We start from the raw sequence: 22,765 nt of genomic DNA, 5'->3' as shown, positions 1-22,765 counted from the left end.
TTCAGAGATGAAAAAACACACACGTCTCAGAACGTCTCCCAATTACAGATGAGTCATGTCATGAATAATCACATAACGCAGCCTTGCAGACTTCCCCGGGCGTCAGCTGGACGATGGGGGGGGGAGCACGGCGGCTGCTGCTCGTCAGCCTCGCTCACGTGCACCGTGTTATCAGCTGACTGCTGTAACGCTGTCTGGCTGCATTGTGCTACTGCTCGTTGCTTCTCCGCTGCTCAACCAGTTTGTGTGCTTTGATCACAGCCTAATGAGTAAATGGCTGCCCTGCTGGTGCACTGCTCTGAGGGGCTTGTTTATGTGCCTGGGAGCACGCTGGAAGAACAAGCATCCTGGTTTCTTAGATACATTAAATGTGACAGTTCGACATTTTCGCCGTTTTCAATGGACTCATTCCCGACGAAAAAAGAGCCTTGAAGATCAAGTCGGCACATGCGAGTGAGTCACAGCGTTTTTGGGTTGTATTCCAGAAACGGCGCAGCTTAAAATACAGTCTATTAGAACATTTGCGTGGTGATATAAAGGAAGCAGCCTTCGCCTTGCACCGGGGGCTGATCCTCGTCAGCCGCTTGTGTGGCCGCAGCCAAAAGTGCATTAGGCTCAAACAACAATCAGGACACGGCAGGTTTTAAAGTCTTCGTCCACGTACTGGCTGATTTAGTCCTATTCCGAAACCCAAGCCTGGCTGATTCAGTCTTGGAGAGGAATAAGTAGACATATTGATTGTTGTTTCAAGGTTTTATGGGAGACAACAGAGTTATGGTGGTTGGGGCCGCGTCGGCTCCAGGCCAAGAAAAAAAAAAAAAAAAAAAGAGCAAGAGAGAGAGATCCGGGCATCGTCAGCAATCTGCACCACCCTCCATAAACAAAGAGCCGGGTGTTCTCGCAAAAACTAATAGAGCAGGCACACGCGCACACACAGGATGGAGGAATCACATTACCGTAAATGTGGTTTTATTAATAATAACAGTATCTCTTTTAATGAACACTGCAGATACATAATAGAAAATAAATCAGAAACAGGAGAGACTGTCTGTTGTCTCGAGTCGTGAAAGTGCCTGGAATAAATCTGTGCTATATATTGTCACTGTTTTTCATCATCATCATCTTTTAATAATCAAAGCCACATCGCCAGAAGAAGAGTTCAATCCATCGTGAAACAAAAATCTCAGACTGCTTAAAAAACCAAAAGAAGTGGATTTTCCCGCGGGTTCTGACGGAGCCGAGCTCCTGCCACCGACTCCTCCCCCTACGCGTGGACCGACTCCCTACTGAGAGGCCTCGCGGATCAGCAGCTGCTGCTTCAGTGGATATATGGCTCGATTGTCTTCATCTTATTCGCGTCGCTGTGGTTTTATTTACACACGTCACGGAGCACGACGCATCCCCGGGTTCAGACACGGTGCCCTTCAACGTAACCCACGCGTCCCCGGGGCCGACCGAGGCCCGGCCGCTACTCGTTTTACTGGAATATCTGAAAAGAGCGGACATTTCCTTTACAATATTACTCGATACCGTCCCCCACTCTGAGCAAAGACGCTGATTTTCGTTTAATGTCAGAGGGCCCAGCTCTGCCACAGTCTGATAAATTAAAATTATAAAAGCAATATGTGGAGACTTGCAAGAAGATAAAGGGGGAATACAATTGTTCATGTAGTGTTTAGGCCTTCCATCACTTTGCATATTTTATGGCACTGAATAAAACATCTACATCAGGAGATGCTGCAGATGTTTTAGGAGGAGGTTCGTTTCTGGCACAGCTGCAGGAGGAGTCGCGTACGGTGGCGCGCGTCTCGTTTCCGCTCACTTCCCCCTCGGCTCGAGAGTCAGAGCAGGTGACGGTAGCTTGCTTTGGTCTAACGTTGCTTTAAGTAGCATTTATATTGTATGATTCCATAAACTCCATGATTTAATCTGCATTTTTAAATACATTCTCGTCACGTTTGAGTTATTACATCATGATGTTTTTTATTTTTTTATTTTTTAAGAAGGGTTTCATTCTAAAAGGCTACTGGATGTGAGGAGACGACGCCCCATGATGGTTATTGGTCAGTAGGTCAAAAGCATAACAGGTTACACTGTCTAAAAGGTTACTTTTATATTAATAACTAAACTTTAAGAACTTTTTACAACTTTATTACGAAGCCAACAGCTGTTTTAGGTGAAACTCTTCATTATGGTTGTCATATTCCTTTGTCTCATCGCCGCAGCGGATCCGACTCAAGAGTGTCCAGAACGGAGATGGGAGAGCCCTATTTTATTTATCTGAAGGTGGAACGCAACATACGAGTCATTTCCGTTGACAAGGGGGGGGGGGGGGGTAAACGAATAACAGAGCTGTCATTTAAGAGGTAATGAAGGGGAGCGATAACACAACGAGTCTGGTTGGGCTGAGACGAAGCTGAGCACAGTGAGCGTCAGGTGACGGGTGGCGGTGGCGTCCTCCGCCTCCATCCGCTCCGACATCATCGGCAGCGCGGCTCCGACTTCGTTAAATCGCCCGCGAGTTGCTGCAATGATTGTGAAATCAACATCAAAATCAACAATGGGGAAAAGAAAAAAACACGCACACTCCCAATGGACCCAAACGTCAGTGTAGCTGTAATCCGCAGCGCGTTGGAAACGTCAGACCTCATCTGTTGGGGAAGATGACGACACCGACGTTTCTCTCTCGCAACGTCGGGGTAAGACATTTAGTGAGTGACCTATCGGTTTTCAGGAGCAATGCAGTTCCACGTAACAAAACATTATTCTTTTTATTATTTCCTCCATTCCACCTGTCTAAAACTTTAGAACTTCTCTAAGCAAATATCCCTCGGTTACAAAAATAGACTTTTGTTTTCTCAAAATAATACACATAATTCATTTTTGTCATATAATCATCTGTTAAGGTAAATAGCAAGGCTGTTTTTTTTTCTTTCAAAGTAAATATTATCGTGAGAGAAAGAGCAATGGGAAGCCTAGCACCGTGTTCTTCGCGTCCCCGTCCACAGACTTTCTTTCCCCCGAAGCCTCCCGTCGATTCAGGAAACCGGGCTGCTCCCGCGCTCCGGACTCCACCTTTTGCATATTCTGGTTCAGTCCAGATCGTTGACCCCCCACTGCAGCCGGACCCCCGCAGCTGAAATCCAAGCCGGATCCTTCTCCTCTTGCAAAGACTGGGACCCTCGACCCCCCCCCCCAAAATCCCCAAAAGCTTTATAAACTACACCAGCCAACAAATTAAGAAAAAGGTAACAACGGTTGAACCGACACATCTCACAGGCCATTGTTTCACTTTGTACGAACTGAAACTGAAGAAAAAAATAAAAGGAGAACGAGTCCCAAAACCGATCAGGAAAACATAGAGAAGAAACAAGTCCCAAACACCGATGCTACAAAGAATTAGAAAAACGTATGTACAGGACCCTGTATTCCTCGACTCTCTGGGTAAATGATCGTAGGTGTTGGCTTGTGTTACTGAGTGTTTTTACAGGCATACAAAAAAAGTTCTCTTGCTTCTTTTTTTGTTTTCAGTTTCACTAAAAGCTCTTATTGGACCAAAAACAAAAAAACAAAACAAAAACAAAACTAAATCTGCCAGCATCTCCATCACCAGCGTCCAGTGCATCCTCCTCCTCCCTCCTCTCTCCCTCCCTGTTGTTTCCTGGTGCAAATTCAACAGCAGCAAGTAGCTTAGAGCCATTGGGGTTCACCTGGCTTGAGTGCGCTCAGGGTCCAAGTGCCAGTGGTGAGTCCTCCCTGTGACGGACATGTAGAGCCGAGGTCCACGCCGCCTGGCACCATCTCTGTCACCAGATCACGCTGGATATACTGGTCTCCCTGGGCAGCAGCGGCAGCATGGCGTTGTTCCCGTGGGCCTCCTCCAGGCTCTGTTGCCGCGGCGACTTGGCCTGCGGCCGCTGCCCGTTGATGAGCGTCATGGGGATGTTGCAGTAGGTGTGCTGGTTGCCCAGCGACGAGAGCGGCGGCAGCGTGCCGCCGGGCGGCAGGTCGTAGTCGTAGCTACGGTAGTAGTGTTTCTGCCTCATCTGGGTGTGGCACGAGTTGTGGAAGGTGGAGCGCAGGTCCGGGTGCGCCGTCGCCATGGCGGTGGAGGTGGCCGCCGCCATGGAGATGGCGGAGACGGTCTGCAGCTCGCCGAAGGGGCCCTGCTCGCTGACCTCCAGCACCTGCTCGTGGGAGATGCTCAGGGGCTCCATGCGCTTGAAGGGCATCTCGTAGAGCAGCTGCTTCCAGAACTTGGAGCTGAGCTTGTTGCTGGAGGGCCCGCGCCACTTGATGACCGTCAGCAGCTTGATGGTGTGCTTGAGCGCCTCCACCTCCTGGTAGTTCATGATGCCGCGCAGCTCGGCGCACTCGATCAGGATGACCTTGATCTCGCCCGTCACCAGCATGTTGCGCAGCCGCGTCTCCAGCTCAAAGATGCTCCAGCCGCGCCGCACCACGTAGCTCGGCGTCATGACGATGATGAGCCGCTTGCTCTGGTCCACGCAGCGCGCCACGTCCTCGATGTAGGCTGGACACACAGACGGAGAGGCAGGTGAGGCATCAGCAACCAGTGGCGCACGCTGTCCGCTTAACTATTATTAATCTACATGAATCTACACAGAGCTGATGATGAAAATGGGATGAAACGTATCACACAGGCTATTTTAAAGGCTCATCACAGGGACTTCGAACCTTCTACCCAGGTTTCTAACACGCAAACCTGCTTAACTTTAGAAGAAACAAGTGTTTGGAATGGAAACAGTGCAGTCGTTTGAATTAAACATCTACAGCAGCGCTAAGTCATTCGGCGGCGAGGATATTGATACAGAAAATAGCATCTAGAGCCTCTCCGGCGTTTAATAATGGAGCAAGCTGCTCCGAATTAAACACATTAATGCGAGAGGGCTCGGTTTGAAAGTCGGGCTTTTACAGAATCCGTGTGAAATGCGTGTTTACAGTAAGTACAGTATTGTGCTCGCGGCCCTAATGAGCTCAGCTGCTGGGGTGATAATGCATGTGATTAAGCGCTTCCCCAGGCGTGAGGAGGGGGGCGGGCACAGCGCCTGCCCCCGGGCCCGGGTTCGGGTCCGGGTTCGACGACGAGGCCGTTCGACAGGAATAACCAACCTCCTCCGCACGTGAAGAGGAGCTGTTTGGACAGAATATATGCGGGCGTGTGAGCGGCTGAGTATTTTCACGGAGCGCCTGCTGGTCTTTAAGGAAACAAGTGTCACATCTCCTCTCCGTCCTCCGCGCTGCATCACCGAGGATGAACTCCTCCTTTCATGTCGGCGCTGCCTGAGGCGTCGCGATGAGAGAGACCTGATTAGAGTAAACTTAGATTTAAAGGCGCTCTTTGCTCCGACATGACAAGCCAATCTCCCCTCGCTGTTTGATAATTGGTCCTCGCGCAGTAATTCCCCCCGACGCGTCCCTGGAGCCAAAACCCCTTTGTTGAGCTTGGGCCTGTGCCGATTAGGTTGAAGCAATCAGACAAAAACAAGTCTCACTTCAGCCCTTTCGTGAATGAAACAAAGAGGAACAGATAAATGGATGCTACAGCACATAATTAGCTAATGAGTCACAGTTTTATTTTAAGTTCGCCATCGATTAGTCAGAATGTAAATCTGCAGCCTTGGAGACTAGCAGAGTGTTTTATAGCGTCTCCTTTCACAGGGCTGCATGTGTAATAAACGACCCCTGCCTGCATAAAAGTGAAATTAATACACGGGCCACAACATTACTGTTGCTGTGTAGTTTGTCTCCAAGGCCCATTAAAGCACAGTGAAACCCCAAAGTGTTTGAACCTTATAACTAACCCTGCAGAACATTCACTTTGAAGCTGGGCTTTACGGTGAAGATGCACTTACAAGATCAGTGCAAAGTCTCGTTTCCTCTAAACCACTGGCTGGACATAAGGTTGTAATTTACCTTCCAGCTTCCACGCAGCGGAAACCTGCTCAGATTGATGCTGGCACCTCCAGCGACCACAGTTGTTTCAAGGCATCACTTCAGGGCAGATTAGAGGCTTTGACTGCCCAGTTCCAACTCCCCTGAGCTAAAAACATAATCACTGCCCTCTTATTTGTGCTGTAGCTCATGGTATATCTAATAAAACTGAAATTCAGTCTCAGATTGCTTTTGAATTAGATATAATTAAATATCAGTTATTATACTTAGTATCTGATGTCTCATAGCTGGAACCACATGTGACTGAGAGATACTTGTTTTGACAACAAAACATAAAAAAACATGGCTAAAAATATTTTTAATAATTTGCAACTAATGACTAATGATAACATTAATATTAAAGGTTATGTCAATTCTTTATAATGAAGGCATTAATATCAACCAATAAACGGCTATAACTCAAATTCACAGAGTCTGTCGGTGTGCGTTTACCCGAACATTAGAAATCTGGGGAAAAAGTACCTCTAAGTAGTCTTGTGTCATCCTGGAAATGATCATTGGTGAAACCTAAACATAGATATTTATTCAAAGTGATCAGTAAATCTGCAGAACAACACAGAAATGAATAAGTAAACAGAACAGCTGCGTCACTGCGGGGACACAGCTCTGGCATAAACTGAGTTTCTCCACCAGGAACCTCGCTGACCAGTTTATTCCAGTTTAATATGGGACACGGGGCATAAAAAACACAAGGACCAAAGCCTTTGAAGTGGACGGAGTTGTGATTGTACCTCCGCCAAAAGAAATCCATCACTGTGAGAATAATAGCAGTGCAGAATAACACGCCGGCGTCAGCAGCTCGGCAGAATGATTGTTGACGCGCTGAGGCCTCAAAAGGCCAAACTGGGTTTATCTACAGCTGGAGTCTCCTTTATTATATCCGTTGAGATGCTAATGCATTCCCAACGGGAGCTAAATGTGTGCACACGGACACAATGGGACAGAGACTCCTCCTCAGACTCCTCTCAATCCTTGCATTTTTATGCCGTTCTTCCCATATTACCACGGCCCCCCTGCATCCGGCGCGCGGCCGCGGCGAGCGGCTGGGCTCGGAACCTTGGCGCGGCGCCACCGGAGGGGAGCGTAATTAGTAATGGCGGCATGTGCGGGAAGGCAGGCAGAGTCGAGTACTGAAATGGAGGCTAATAACATAATGGTATTATCAAACTCATCTGCGTGATGAGTTAATCAAAGATAAGCATGGGGGGCATGGTGAGGGGCTCCATTAGGAATATACCATGGCAGAACATGCATTAATATCCATGCATAAGGAGCTTCCTGGCCGCACAGCTGACACCATTTCACAGCAGCATGCAGAGGCGCGGCCTGTGCGGAGCTGGATCAGGAGCGCGGGCTGTAATCAAAGCGTCGGCCGTTTCCGCTAATTGCGCCGCATATGCGATATAGGCTATTACACCTCCCACAGGCTCAACGCAGGGCAGATGACGCGCTCGGAGCGCAGGAAGGGCGTCATTCACTTCCACAGTCAAAGTCTGGGGCGCGGGAGGCGCCGCTGACCTGGTGCAGACTTGAGAACAAGTCAAGCTGAGTTCATTAGTATTTAGAAAAACTTTTTATTGTGCTGTTGGCGTATGATTATTGCAGAAGCACCATATTCAGAGGAAGCTGCAGTCCAGCAACTCAATAAACGCAGCGTTTGTTTGAGCATTGAAGTCAAAGCGCACCCAGTTACTTCTCACCACTGGTAAACTCAGGTGCAGCGGGTTACGTCCATTTAAGTAAGATTTAGTTTACAATCGATTCTGATTCATCAGCATAATCCGTCATCTGCTGCAGATTAATGAACCTGCTTTCTTTTATTATGGTCCTCGCAGCCACGACGTCCCCGCGTGCGCTGACAACGTCTCCGGGTCATTATAATAGATGGCACTTTTTAATTTCCTTCAGTATCAGACTCATTAAATACTGTTCTATGCAATCAGTTCCTCTTAAGCCCTGTTCAGCAATGGGGCACGCAGCCTCCCAGCCCAGCGTGCATGGCCCTGAATGAAGGATCCATTAAGACAAAGCTTGAAGGGTTCTTCAGGGGTGCGGGGATGTTTCAAAGACTCGAGCTTCATTAATTAGTTAAATAAATGCCAGGCTACTCAGATGTGGGTGTGTAATTTGGGTTCTGGGGCAGAAGCTCCCAACCTTAGTTGTCAGGTGAGTTTATGCTAAACCACTTCATTGACAACTTTGTTGTCTACTGATACTGTGCTATTGTATCAACAGACGTGTCCTCATCTATGAACCATTGAGCTAATTTAGAAGCAAGAAGGTGAGAAACGCGAGACGTCTCACTCTCCCTGATGCTTGAATCACTTTCTTGGCTTTAAACTCTGCTCATTAAATAGCTTAGATATGATTTTTATGATAATGTATTCAATTAACAAAATCTAAATCTCGTCCACAGTTATTGTAATTCAATGACCCCTCAATGTCCCCTTTCAGCATCCACTTCAACTCAGCCAGTGGTTAGAACAAGCCGACTTCGTAATGATCGGATCGCGATCGGGCCGAGCTCACGGCACAAACACAGATGCATCATAGGTCACAGCAGACAAGGCAAGTCACCACTGACAACAGCGACACGAGCAACACCAAGCCACAACACATTGGACACAACGTGACATCGCCGTGAGAGAGAGAGCTTACTTCCTGTGGGGATCAAGTCCCTGTCTGGAATGAAGAGTTTATACCCATAATGCTTCTCCAGGACGTCGGGGAGGATCTCCAGGGCAAAGCGCTCCTCCTCGCGCGTCTCCTGGCTCCACTGGTCCGGGTCCACTTTGGTGTAGGACAAGTAGGCGTCGTAGTCCTTGTTATCTGCAGGCGGAGAGGAGAGGAGAGTCCCTTCAACACCCGCATCGCTACTACTGTACAGGGGGAGCCTTAAAACATCCCAAGCTCACACTGCCTGGACTCCAACGAACTGGAGCAGAACCCGGTTGTGGACTCGTGCCTCTCTCTGGGCTCAGGCACTCTCAACAAGGTTTTAACACATGCAATTCACTTTACAGCATCGGGCACATGTAAAAATAATGAATTGAAACCTCACTTAGGGAAACTGACTCTCAGTCTTCCGTCCACAGTGACATAAATCTGCCTCTCTGTTTTTCCACTGCTACCTTTGAAACGAAAGCTGTGTAGGCAGAAAAAAGGCCTGTTCTGGTGGTGCTGATCCACTCGTCTGTAGCCGAGAGGGGAGAGAGAGAGCGAGCGAGCGAGCGAGAAGGAGGAGGCTCCGGGTGAATCTTGAAGGCCGCACAACTCATCCAGCCCTTTGCTCCCCTTCATCCCACACGCGAGTACAAAAGGGATGAGCATCTTCTCCGGTGGTGGTGTGTGAGGAGGGGGGGGGGGGGCTAATATATGCACATGCGCACAAAGAGCTCACAGTTAGATTGCGAACTCTTGAACCCGCAGCAGAGACTCGCCAGGAGAGTTGGAGGCGTAATCTCCCCGATATCTCTGGGCTCCATTACATTTAATGGGCGAGTAGATTGCAACGTAACACACGCGCTTAACTCTGGAGCCACACGGGCACGTGGGGCGGACTGCTAATGAGGAGCTGAGCACTCTTTCCACCCTTAAACATACCATTTTGTTTCCCCCGTAATCTAATTTTGGCCAGACGAGTGCGAGTGCGCGTCCGACGGAGACGCAGTAATTCAGTTGCGCTTAAAAATGCAGTGCGGCGCTCCGGCCGCATGCGATAAGCTGCTGTGACGTCACCGCGGTGAAGTTAGTTTGACGTCTGTGTTCGAGCGCCGCTCGAGCGTCCGCCGCGCGTCGCGTATGCAAATGAGGCAGGACGCTGACGCTCGAGTTTATGACACGACGATCACTGATTCCACAGATACCCACGCGACGCGACAGCTGAGCGGTCTCCAACTGACGTGCGGCGCAGACGAACAGCCGTCAGTCCGTCCCGTTGTCCTCGCGCAGAGCTCCCAGTTTAACATCTGGCAGGGGCGGAAACGCGGGCGCTCAACCGGCTGCGCAGAGTTACGCTGAAAATGAGAGATCTAAGACACTGGCTTAAGGGCCTTATTGATGAAGAGTGTGTTTGCACGGCTATAACTTCCATCTCCACTACGTCTCCCCGTCAGCGCATCGGTTACCATAGCGACGGGGATCTCAGCCCGCCGCCTCCTCCCTTCGCTTCGCCACGGTTCCGCCTCCGCGCGCGCGGCGGCCGCTTCCAGTTTGACTCCTATTTAGCTCCCCATCCATTCAAATCACCTGCGGTACATTGTCATTAGGAGCCGCAGACGACTCACGGGGCGCAGACGCGCGCGCGCGCGTGCGCGGAGCGGTCTAATCGACTGTGGCATTGAGGGAAGTATGAGGGGTCTCCCGGGAGCTCCGCAGGGAGCGCGCCGCGTCTTATTGAACCTGATCCTCTTATACTGGAGAACAAATTGAAAATCTGTTCCTCTCTCCAAATATTCACTCGAGTGGTACAATTAAGGGAGACAATCGCTGTTTGGTATTAAGTTCAAGGCCCGACATTTATCTTCCTTCCCGGTTTCAGCGCCGCTGCCTCCGCACCGGCCGTTACAGCAAAGCCCCGCTTTCCGGGGCCGGAAGTAATGGCTTCCACGGGAACGTGCGACACCGCGGCTACCGGCGTCAGACAGCGTCGGGAGAAGCTCAACCTACAGAGTTTCAAGTGTCTGGCGGCCTCGTCGCGTGCTCACGCACCTACTCATCCTCTCCAAACTAATCTCATCCCCCTGAATTCTTCGCAGGTGGTGCTCGAGAAACTCATTAGACGCAAATCAAATTAAAACGCGTGCCGCGTCTCGGTGTGGGGCTTTTTTTCAAACTAACCCAAACAACAGACCCGAGCACAGTTTTACTACGTTCACTCACATTTAATGCTTTTTTTTTATTTTGACCAGCCGTTTCCCACGGCTGGCGCGTCACAGCAGCGCTCCTGGCCGCTCCGCTCCCCGTGAGCTCCAGACTCATTTATTCAGGCTCCGCCGGCCAGGGGGTGCCACGCCAGCGTCCGCCAGGCTTCCTTTCATGTTCTTGGGCAGTCGCCACAGATAATCTTTGCGCTAACTCGTGAGCATTGGCCGTCTGCTGCAGCACAAGTTTGTGTAAATAGTGAATTGTCCGTGGCGTCGATGACTGGCAGTATCAGCGTTTGTATGAAGCCTCCCAATATGTTTTTCTTTCAGGCCATTCGCCCAAGTGTGCACAGCCACAATTAAAAAAGCTGGAGTTTTGATGAGTAATCCTTTATTTTCCAGGATAATATATATATATATATATATATATATATATATATATATATATATATATATATATATATATAAACCCATCCCCTGGAGACGCAGTTGTTACTGCCTGGGGAGCTAGTGTGTAGTGTCTTGCTCAAGGACACACCTGGTGGCAGTGGCGGGAACTGAACCGGGGACCTATTGAGTTTCCCTGCACTCAGGGTTTTTACTGAGCCTCTTGTGCTGGTTAAGTAGACTGTATTGTTTTCTGGCTTTATTGCCTGACTATTAGTGTTGTTATTGTTGCATCAGGTCTTTTAGAGCCGCTGTAACGTCTTCTCGCTGCCTTTACTACAACAGACTTCCTGCACCGTGACTGAGCCAAGTGCTCGATTGAGGAATATGTAAATGGAAAATGGAAAGCAAATGTCATCACACACCGAAGCGTGCTGCATCCTACAGAAGATGAGTAATCAGCTCGCTGCTATTGGAGAGCAACGTTCGACAACCAGCGGCTATTGTATGTAGCTGATAACATGACAGTGACATAATGGGAATGAGGGGAATTTCAGGGGTTGACAAATGTGGCTAATTAGAATGTGCTCGCATTAGTTTCTCCGCCTACGTTGGGTCATTATCCAGCAGAATATTATTGAGAGCGAAGCACGGGCCAATGCAGCCTGACATACAAACACACCACCAGCAGCTGCGCGCGGTGATCAAGGCTTCGAGCCCTGCAGGTCTGTCAGGGAACAGAACGACGCTTGACGATGTCAACCCACTGCAATGTGGTGTCAGCCGGCGTGAGCGTCTCTGCAAACTGGCCTCTGATCAGTTTTAGAGATGCAAATGGGACAACAAAAGGGGCCCAACATCTAGGACTGGCGACTGGTTTGTTGTTTTTTAGGTCACTTTATGGAGTAGTTTACATAAACTCTGTTTTTGCCCTTTTAGATTCACAACTAAACTGATGTGTAGGAAACTATAGGAGCTTTTTTATGTCTAAGCCACTGTTTAGACGGATAAAGCAGGTGTATATTTAAATGCAAATCGTGCCACATGCAGCTTTAAGACATGAAAAATAACCCAGGTGCTTTCTGAATATAAATAATAACGTTCGACACTGCATCCGTGTGGGATTCGCTCCTATCTGTGCGACAAGAGGCCGCTTTGGAAAGCGAGCACGGCGATCGGCCTGTGAAACCGTACCTCCATCGATGTCCTCGCTGCCAAAGTGGTTCCTGTAGAAGAGCATGAGCTCGATCCTGTAGCACTTGTACAGCGTCACCAGACAGATGAGCAGCAGCAGGATGGCTCCCAGACCTCCGGCCAGCTCCACGGTGTACATGAGCTCCGCTAACGAGGCAAACGCAGAGGGAGCAAAGGGAGACGTTAATGCCTTTAATCATGCAGCTCGGAGTTAGACTGCGACCTTTCGCCTAGACGTTTTTACAATGGCAACATACTGTATATTGACCCATCTACAGTAATACCCACTAGTTTCCTTCATTGCTCCCTGTCTCTTTGCTTGCATGCGTATTAAAGCTGGCGCATCCTCAGAGCATCCGATCACACGATGACGGAGCTCCAACCGCAAAACATCGATACCCGTCAAATAACGCAAGACGCATTAGTTCTTCACTGCTGTGAAATGACTTTTCCACAAGCTCACATTGGCCTGAAAATGGCTTCACAATTGTGTTGTGTTGTGTGTGTGTTTGAGTTTGTTTTTGTGGTTTTGTCCTTATGGGCTTATTGCGGATGGATTGTACTCATATAATTTAAGACCAAATTAAGATAGAAAGCTGTTATTCCATCATATTTGTGTATATTTGCTCTGTGTACTGTACAGAGGCATCCATGTATCAGACTGTGGGCAATCCAATAGAAACAGCTGAACAAAAGGAAACATTTCAAGCCGCCCAAGAAATCAGCCAACACTACTGCAGGAGCTGGTGTCCGTGTCAGCATGAGTAATATCACAGATGATTCATCACACACAGAACTTAGACCTTAACAATAAAAGACGTTAAAGAAGACGGGAGCGCGATGAGGGAGCGCTCCAGCTGTTCGCTCAAACACTGGTTTGTCGAAAGGTTGATGAAGACCTGTCGTCCTGCCGCCCGTCATCGCTGCAGCCTGACACGAGCTGCAGAGAAGATCAGCAGACGATCACACACTGGACTACGCTATTCGATGGTTACGTCTGTTTTCAAGGAGGTGCAGGAAGCTGGACGAGCAGACGAGGCAGGATGTGTTACACTACAGGATAATGGAGTGGAGCATCAGGGTCCACGGTCGAGCGTCTTGCCTTGAAAACCTTGTTTGCTTTGTCTTTTCATGATCTTGTTACTTTGCCAAGGCTTCCCGGCCCCTTTCATACTTCACAGTCCTTTCTGCTGGGTGTCACTCCATCTTTTGCCGTTCAACATTTCCTCCTCGCTACGCCTCACAAAATCCTGGTGGTCAGCCTTCATTGGCTGACTAATGGACAACAGTAAAGGCCGGACTGGCTGCGACGCCGCACATACGTATACATGGATGGAGAGGACGTGTGCGCGTGTCGCCATCCATCACGCCGCGCATTTAACCTCGTCGGGGCGCGCGGCGGCCATCCCGCCGCAGTGGCCATCAGGCTGACAGCCCCTGTGATGAAGGATGATGCTCCGCGGAGCTAACGAGCGCGGCCCATGCCGCTTCATCACACCTGTCCGGGCGGTGACCTTCAGCCAAGCCCGCAGACGGACATATGGGCGAGTGGGAAAAAACACAGGAGCAAACAAAGTCAGGGAGCGGAGCGAGCGCAGATTTACACGCGCGGCCCCCGACCTACACAGCGCGGGCGACGGCTCCTCAGCACGCGGCTGAGATTGGGGAGAGGAAGAGGTTGTTGTTGGAGTGAGTGTAAAAACACCATCTGAGCAGATGTTGCTACGCTATGTGCGCGCACGCAACTGAACGCGAGTCAAGCACAGGGAGGCGAAGATGAGAGAAACCCGACGGCTGAGGCGACGCTGTTCCTTTGGAGTGTCGTGTGCTGTTTTTCACGGCTTCAAGAGACGAGCAGGGGGAAAAAAGCCTGACGCCCTCTGAAAGGCAGCGCAAACACTCACCGGCCGGCCGCGTACCGCACCGCAGCACGGACGCGGCAAATAAAGAACGCAGGAAACGGGGACGATTTCTCGCAGACCTGCAATCCTGCGAGGACCGGTCTAATCTTCTGCAGTTTATTCTGAGATGCCACTGTGCAGCATAAACCCCTTTAATATAGCAAATGGAGGGGAACTGGCTTGCCATCAAAACCAGATCCAAAGCTGTGAGCTTAAAAGAGAGGAGGAATATCTTACTATGTAAATATATTCAACACTGACAACTTTAAAGCTGCAGAGGCCCCAGTAGCCTAGCTGGAAAAAAAAAAAAAAAAAAAGCCTTGCTTACATAACCACAGCGAAAAGTGTGCATCTCTATTTAAAATCATCATGGAATCAACTTTCATCCTCTTTGAGGCTAAATCAGAGCAAAAACTGAAAGAAAAAAAGATGTTTGCCTGAATAGAAGAAGAAGAAGACAAGGAGGAGGGAGAGAAGGCAACAGTGATGAAAGATGGGCAAATCTCAGTGAGGATTTGGCAATGAGTGTGTGTGTGTGTGTGTGTGTGTGTGTGTGTGTGTGTGTGTGTGTGTGTGTGTGTGTACACATGTACACTGTATGTTGTTTAATACCCTCATTGTGAGGAGGCAAATGTGGCCAAACCGCTGCATCTCATAGCGTGTGATCTGGTGTTTTCTCCTTCATGTAGCATCACTGCGTCACCTTCCTCGGCGTGAGCTCACCTTTCTTGATGAGCTGGATATTGGCCTGCCTCCGTCCGTTGGCGTTCTCCACGTAGCAGGAGTAGTTGCCGAGGTCGCTCTCCTCCAGAGAGTCGATGGTCAGGGAGATGGAGACCTCCTGCTCCCCCAGGTGCTTCCGGATCGTCCTGCAGGCGGACGAGAGCGCAGCAAGGTGGATTTGGTGGAATGTTAGGGAAAATAAACCCCCAAATAACACTGAGACGTGAAAACACTGCCACAAATACATGCACATTTGCATGTCCCACTCAGACTGAAAAGCACCCCCTGCTGAGACAGAGCCGAGAGGCGTTTGCTAAGCAGGTAAAGCTGAAGGAGAACGCCGGAGTCCGGCCAAGTGCAGTTTGTCACCGCAAAAGGCAACTTTCACTTCAAAAAAAGTTATAATATAAATTACTGCAGATTTAATTAACATTACATGATTAAAATTCAAGATAAAAGCTGAAAAATAGCTGCTGCAAAGTGACACAAACATTGCTCTAAACCTGACTCGCGTCCTAATTTGCTGGGCCAGTGATAAATACATGTGCCTTTTTGATTAGGAGGCAGAAAAGCGGCGTGAAGTGGATACATCAAAGGAGGAAAATGTCACGTCGCTAATGTGCTCCCTCTCTCGCTAGCGCTGGTCATTTTAACTGAGTGAAGGAGTCGAGAATAATCGCCTGCTCCCTCCGTTGCCTCTTCATTCATCTCAGGAAAAACAGGAAATCCAAGTGTTACCCCGGCGCGATGAAGGAGACTTTTTTTATAAACAATTGGATTTGGGTTGGTTTCTGCTGCAGTGTTGATGAAAAGACTGGAATTCATCACTGGAATCTTCTGATCGTGGACAGCAGCCGTCAATTAATCACCGCAGGCCGACTGATCCGTCACTGTCTGCTCTTAGCTTTTACAAGTTTATGACTCACAGCTGGTAAAACAAGGCGAGCCCTGATCAAATTTTAACAACAATGAAGTCCAGTCATCTCTTTACTGACGATAATAGCGGCTGGAAGTCTCTGACCCACATGTTCTGGATCTGTTTACTGAAGAATGATTAAAAAAAAGAAATAAATGCATGTATCTAGACACACATGACTGCAGGCAGTCACAGGTAGAGAATATTGTCTCTTTAATAAAATATAGATTTTCCGGCAAAAAAAGTTTGCCTCGAGGAAAACAGAGTTGTGTCCACAGTATGCATCATAAAATCCATGAATCATGACCTTGGAATTACCAGCCTCCATCTGGGCCGAGTGTTCCGACGTGACATTCTCTGAGAACCATTCCGCGGGTTCACACCTGCACGTTTTCCCAGGCAATATGAAGAACGCGTCGTCAGACAGATGTTCCATTTCCTGACATCTGTGGCGGCTTTTACATTCCGACAGGCAGCGCGTGGATTCATCAGGAAAACTGGAGCCGATGACGAAGGCAGGAGGCGGCGGCCGTGACGGACACGCCTCCGGCCTCGCGTGAGTCACGGCAGATTTCGCCGTATGAAAAATAGCCCTCCGTTGACCGGCTGCAGCTCTTGACATCGATTGGTTGTGACATGTTGATACGGGAATAATAGTGTGACTGTCATGATGCACTGCGGCGCTGCCTAGAATGAATAAGCTCCTTTGATGTTTTAGTTAAACACATTCAGTCATCTTCCAGAGCTACATCACGTTAGTGATGCTAAATGGACTGCGTGAAGCAATGCTAACGCTACCGATGCTAAGCTAATGATGCTCAGCAGGCCAGGTTACACCAGGTAAAAGTGACTCATGCCGAGTCAAAAGCGATTTCACTGGGAAGACAGAGCCGGAGCGACCGCGGCGTTGCTGTGCATTATGGCAGGAGTTACAGCCGTGTTTCCAAGAACACTCAAGTGTTGCCCTCAGTTGAGCCCATTCAACCTGACAGAAGCAGGCCAAGCCGCGGTGGTGACTACACACTGGCCTCTGAGGCTGAGGCTCCGACCTGATGGAGCAAAACAGAGTGGAGGTGGGAAATTTAATTTAACACGAGGAAGGTTTTCATGCGGGATGCAGAGAATCTACTGCGGAATCACAGTTTGCAGTAGCTGATGGTTTTACATTCTAGCACGACCGGAGGATAAAGCAGGACAACAACGCTGGAGATCCCCTGCTAGGCCCGTGTGCCAAGGCAGGAATGATGCACGAGCAGATGCTCCTCTTAAGGTTACAAAGCAGCGCAGCTATTTCCAGCCCCTGTTTAATGATGCATGGGGCTAATAGCGCGGAAAAAGGTACGAGTGCCACTTGGGCATTCATCTGCCGCCTGCCGCCGGGCATCTGAATATGAAAACTCATCTAATTCTTGTTGATCAATGAACGCACTAAACAAAGCAGATTGTTGAAGTGTTGGGGAGATGAAGATGAAGCACAATACGACCACTGCTGCCATGGCAATATCTTACATTAGCTTTACAAAGTGGGCGATAATTGGTATCCCACGTAGAAAATATCGCACCCGAAGTGAAATTCCTTTTATTGACCGTGCACAATGAAGAACCATTAGAGGTAATCATTGTGCAGCTACATAGACTAGCCGCTTCATAAAAACTAATTACAATATGGAGTAGCACTTTTTAAAGCGGCGTTCTGCGGGGAAGCATAAAGGTTAGCTCCCGGGTTAGGGCTCCTGCGAGCGCGCGTGACAGGGACATTCATTCAGCCTCCCCGTCCCCCGATTCCTCTGAGCTCCTCTCACGCTCATCCTTCTCCATTGTGTGTCCAGTCGCGCGGACACGACGCCCCACAAGGCTGGGCTACGGATCGGCGCTGATGGCTTTTTGAAGGGGCCCACGCGGAATCCATCTTTGTTTCGCGGAAACAGACGTGGTTTCAGTTGGGTTTCAAGGCGACGTCGGATCACTGCGATGCCGACTTCATCACGCCGACATCACCAGGAGCGAAGTCACGCAGTTCGCGTATAATCACAGTACATGGAGCATTACTGGGTCCAAACATAAACAACCACAGTCGTCAGCCTGGAACCTGTAATTACCTATTATCGCTGCAGCAGGGCGCTGGTGGAGCCCGTCGCTGTCTGAGCTCTGATCCAGGGACACCTGAGCGTTTAACCCGCGCCGTGTTGACAGGCGTAGCCTCGTTTCTGAAACACCTCCCCGGCTGTGATATCTCCCCGCGCAGTCTGCTCAGCCCCCCCCCCTTCCTCTGCACCCGTTTGAATTTGATCAGAGCGGCTTCTCTTGAAAAATGTAGACACTGAGGGATCAGCGGCTCAGTCTGTCCAAACACGCTCTGCTACAGTTACTGCTAAATGCAATCTAATCAAACAGCTCTTATCGGAAACACAGGCGCTTTAAGGAGACTTTTCCCATGGATTTATGCGGCGCAGCGTTAATTAGAGTCAGAAAATGAAATTGTACACTTGAACCGCTGCTTAAAAGGCTCGCACTGGAAACTCTCCTGGTTTAGAGCCTCCTCTCGTCCACGCCGCGACCCGACTCGCGAGACCCGCGCGGCCTCGTTCCGCAGCCCCAAATTCCACGCGAACCCGGAATGTCGGCAGCGAAGCCCTGTTGCCAAAAGCGCCATTTCATGTATTACAGGAAGCCCTTCAGGGGATACTACCGTGTGATTAATTTCCATTTCAAAGCTCAAAAGCTCACGGATTGATGTCAGGGACTGGGTTTGAAGTGGTGCACATTCAAATAGGGCAACAAAAAAGTAAAAAAATAAATATGAACCCGTGGAAGGAGACGGCATCAGTGTCATGTGGAGGCACACACAAAAAAAAACAAAAACCCACACACGCCTCTTTACCAAACAAACACAGGCTCAGGGTCAGTCTTGATCCCTCGGCGTCTTCCTTCATTTAACGCTCATATCAAAGCTTCCTCCTTCCTTCCCATAATTATTATACCTCCTACCCGATGCCGCCGCCGCCGTCTACCTCCACAGCCCTCCTAAATCCTGCAGGCTTTAATTGGCCCCGTGTCCTTCACCGCAGAGAGCGGCGCCGGGAGCCGGACCGAGTGTGCTAGCAGGCTAATAGAGACGTCTCTGAAATGCCAGGTCACCGGCTCAGACGCTTCCTCCTCCACCAGCCTTGTCATGCCGCTTACAGTTAACCTTTTCATTAGTCGCCGCTTGTCCACAACAGGGATTTTTCAGCACGACGGCCGAATCACTACCTGCTTTACTGTGACTATACACGCAGTACTCCTCATAGACGAGGAGCCACTTATGGAGCTTATTAAACTGAAGTGCAGCTCAGTGACATCGGCAGCATTTGTTTGGCTTGAAGCAATCACAGAAGATGTGACGTATTTACACAGAAACAGCGGACTACATCCAGTTTTATTGTATCTTATTGTAAAGATCCATCTACCTCCTGATTTATGGCTTCTCTGCATAACGGACATTAAACCTACATTAAAAATGGTGTGTTCTCTAATTGAGCCTTTGTACTATTGAGCTAGGCATCTGTGGCCATGATCTACTATAGAAGCTACATCATATTTCTTTGATAGACCTTCCTGCTGAGAACACGGTGGATGAACTGTATAACGTGTGTATATGTGGTGTAACGTTATGATGTGGACAATTTTTGGTCATATCTCTCAAATCTGTGGCTGTGGACCCACTGTGGGAGGGGGGCACTTCACAGATACAGAATGGCTATTAAAACCCAAAGCAACACGATTCAAAAGGAAAAGCCGCCTCAGAAAATGTCAAGTTGCAAAGCTGCATAACTACAAACAGCATTACCTACAACGCCTGCTGCCTTTTACCGCTGTTTCATGTACAAGGTGCTTCGCTTTCTTTCCTGCAGGACTAAAGCAGCTACAGCGATTCTACGGCAGCGGGCTGAGTGGGGCCGACTGCGGCTTGGCCGTGGGTTCCGCACCTGATGAGTTCGTGAGCCAACAGATGGAGGTCACCGAACGCAGACGCAGGCTAACAAGGACATCTGAAACGGGCTTCCTCTCCAGTGCTGCTCTGCTATTACTGCCTCCACTTATGTTTCAGTGGCGCATAATGGCTGCTCGCTGGTGGCGCGGTGGCTGAACTGGGCCTGATAAAGATGCTAACTGTAGCTGTCTGACTTACTAAAACCAACACACCAAGTATTCATGGATTTCCTGCTAGTGAAAGGTTTCCTTTATTGCCCAGGGCGCTGATGTGCGGTCGGACCTTTAAACAGGTGTTAACTAGCGGGTCCTGATGCTGGAGATCAGCAACACTCAGCTCAGCTCAGCTCATCAGTCAGGTGGAGCTCACATACAGTAACAGGCAGCCACAGCTTTGGGCCACTCTCATGACATTTAGTGGCGAATCTCAGCGGCCTTACTTGATGTCAGTCTCCTGAACGCGCTCCTCGTCCAGATCCTCGATGAACTTCTCCCCCTTCATCCAGTAGATGAGCGGACTGACGTCTCCGCTGTAGCCGAAGAAGGCTCTGCAGGTCAGGTTGACCGGACTCCCTGTAGGAGACGGAGACGAGAAGCGATGTGGCTCAGAACACAGCTCATATACATGTATCATATCGCATCTTTCGTGGCTCCCATCGACCATTTCACACACACAAAAACGCAACCGATACTTTTCCTTCGTTTCTTCGCGATCATCTCATCTCTGCACCAGAACGCACAACCTGGCAGCGTTCATTCCCCCCCCCCCCGCGGCCCTCAGGCGGTGGGTGTTTGCGGATACGGGATCCCACTACAAACACCAGACTCACACGCACGTCTAAGCCCCTTCTCTTTTCAGAATCCACTTTTTATCTTTTGCAATACTCCACAACAGCCTCTTCAAGTCCCTGAAATCCCGAACTCCCTCTCGCTCTCCAGAGGCGCCATCTTGAACCACCCCCGACCCTGGATGTGTTTCCTGATGGTCTCTTAAACTTTAAAACTCTCTTGAATCCTCTTTCACTCCAGCCTTCCAGCACTAGTGTGTTATAAAAGCCTCCTATTCTCTCCGGCTACAGTCACAGGGTTTCTTATCCGCAGTTTTTGCCTGTTTTGATGAGACTTGTGAATACTGTAGCTGAGGCACGTCTACCAAAGCAGCTACAGCTGTAAACCATGTGCAGGCACTAAAAAGCAGCTGAAGACTTGAAAAGACTGAAAAGAGGTCATTTCTTCCTGGATTCGTAGGCAGTGTGACGTAGGCTTCCAGCGATGATCAGAACTATGAGAACACAGGGCTACGAAAGTTCACAGAAAACACACATCAGCACACGAACCCCTGCCTTCACACCAGCAGGAGTCCTCCCTCTCCTTCCCTCTCCGCTCGGCTCATCTCCAACACACATCCTACGTGAGTGGAGACAGATAAAGCCGCCTTTTAAACCTTTCTCTCTCTGCCTCGGATTAAAGGGCCCTCAGTCTTTGTTCACACAAGCCACAGCTGACGGGCACAGCCGCGGCTGCGTGTTACCCGTGATGCGACAGCCGCACCATGGGGGGGGGGCAAAGAACAACAACAACAACATCATCAAAGCGAGGAGGAATGACTGATATGTAAAGAAAAGCCACTGAGGATGGAGAGTGGTGTGTCCAGGAAGGCGAAAAGGTGACTCAGCGTCTCTTGGTGAGCGCCGGCTGCTCGCCGGGCCCTGTGGCGACGACTCAGAAGTCTGTGAGATGGAAGATAACTGTGGCGTGTAATTGGGCACTTGCTAGTTCAAAGATAATGGGGATTTTATTCTACCAAGGCCTCTAGAGCAGCGTGGCAAGCTCAGATGATAGGCGTTAACAGCGGAAATCTGCTTTGGAGATGCTAGAAAAAAAAAAACACCCCACAAAAATAAAAACAAGGCCTCGAGTTAGAGAATGGTTTTGCATTTTGTCTCATGGCTCAACAAAAACATTGTCCACAGCTAAGGGATAAGGGCTGAATGAGTGAGTGTGTGTGGGACACTGAGTGAATGTGTTTAAGATGCTGGCGTCTCTCCCTGACCACACACACACACACACACACACACACACACACACACACACACACACACACACACACACACTCTGCTATGCGTGCCAATTCCACCAGGGGTCTCTGTGGTGCTACAAAGTGGGAGGGCCTGTGCGGGAGGAGCACATAAAACAGCAGCAAAACAACAAAACACACCATTCTGACAGGTGCAGACAACAGTAAAAGGAAACACGGCTCCTTTCGTGCGCCACCTTTGATATCAAGAGGCTTCACCTATGGATTCCAACAGCACGCTGCACTGTAGCACTGACAGCTCCACTGCTGCGCCAACAGCAGCCGCGGTGTCATTCACCGCGGAGACTTATTCCGAGGGGCTCATTGTTCACGTGGCGGCGCGTCATTCCCATAGGGACGGAGTTTTCATTTGCAGCAGGAACCGGCGCTGCACAGGTCGAGGCCAGAGCCCAGAAACAGCCATGCAGGGATTCACACACACACACACACACACACACACACACACACACACACACACACACACACACACACACACACACACACACAAACATTCAAATCCCAACCTCTGATCTTGGTGAAGGAGGTAAAGTCAGTCCTAATGCGATTGTCTCCTCTCTCTTATCTTCCTGCACCTCTAGGGCATCTCTCTTAGTTGCTGCGGCTGCAGGACGGAGACGTCAGCGAAGATTCCCGTGGCTGAGCAACCAGAGTGGAAGCTGCGCGGGATGCATCTGTGCGCCAGACGAGGAGGCCGCGAGAGCCGGACGCAGAAATCACACGTCATTCCTCACGG

At 49.5% G+C, this 22,765-nt stretch overlaps 1 protein-coding gene across 5 annotated transcripts in view; it reads right to left on the bottom strand.

Moving 5' to 3' along the window:
• Positions 1-952: 952 nt before the first annotated feature.
• LOC114850611 (interleukin-1 receptor accessory protein-like 1) overlaps positions 953-22,765 on the bottom strand; it is a 203,412-nt gene continuing 181,599 nt past the window's right edge. For 4 of the 5 annotated variants that reach the window (XM_029142344.3, XM_029142347.3, XM_029142343.3 and 1 more), the window contains 6 exons: positions 20,375-20,507; positions 15,047-15,192; positions 12,423-12,569; positions 8,635-8,805; positions 6,439-6,483; positions 953-4,534 (listed from right to left, as the gene is read on the bottom strand). In XM_029142344.3, the coding sequence (XP_028998177.1) occupies positions 3,807-4,534; positions 6,439-6,483; positions 8,635-8,805; positions 12,423-12,569; positions 15,047-15,192; positions 20,375-20,507 (1,370 nt within the window). In that variant the 3' untranslated portion in view covers positions 953-3,806. The remainder of the gene's footprint in view (positions 4,535-6,438; positions 6,484-8,634; positions 8,806-12,422; positions 12,570-15,046; positions 15,193-20,374; positions 20,508-22,765) is intronic. The other variant, XM_029142350.3, reaches the window with a different exon arrangement.

The sequence above is a fragment of the Betta splendens genome, chromosome 2 (assembly GCF_900634795.4).
Source record: "Betta splendens chromosome 2, fBetSpl5.4, whole genome shotgun sequence".
In the NCBI taxonomy this organism is placed as follows: Eukaryota; Metazoa; Chordata; class Actinopteri; order Anabantiformes; family Osphronemidae; genus Betta; species Betta splendens.
Note: the sequence above shows the minus strand (reverse complement) of the source record. Positions and strands in the feature narration are given on the sequence as shown.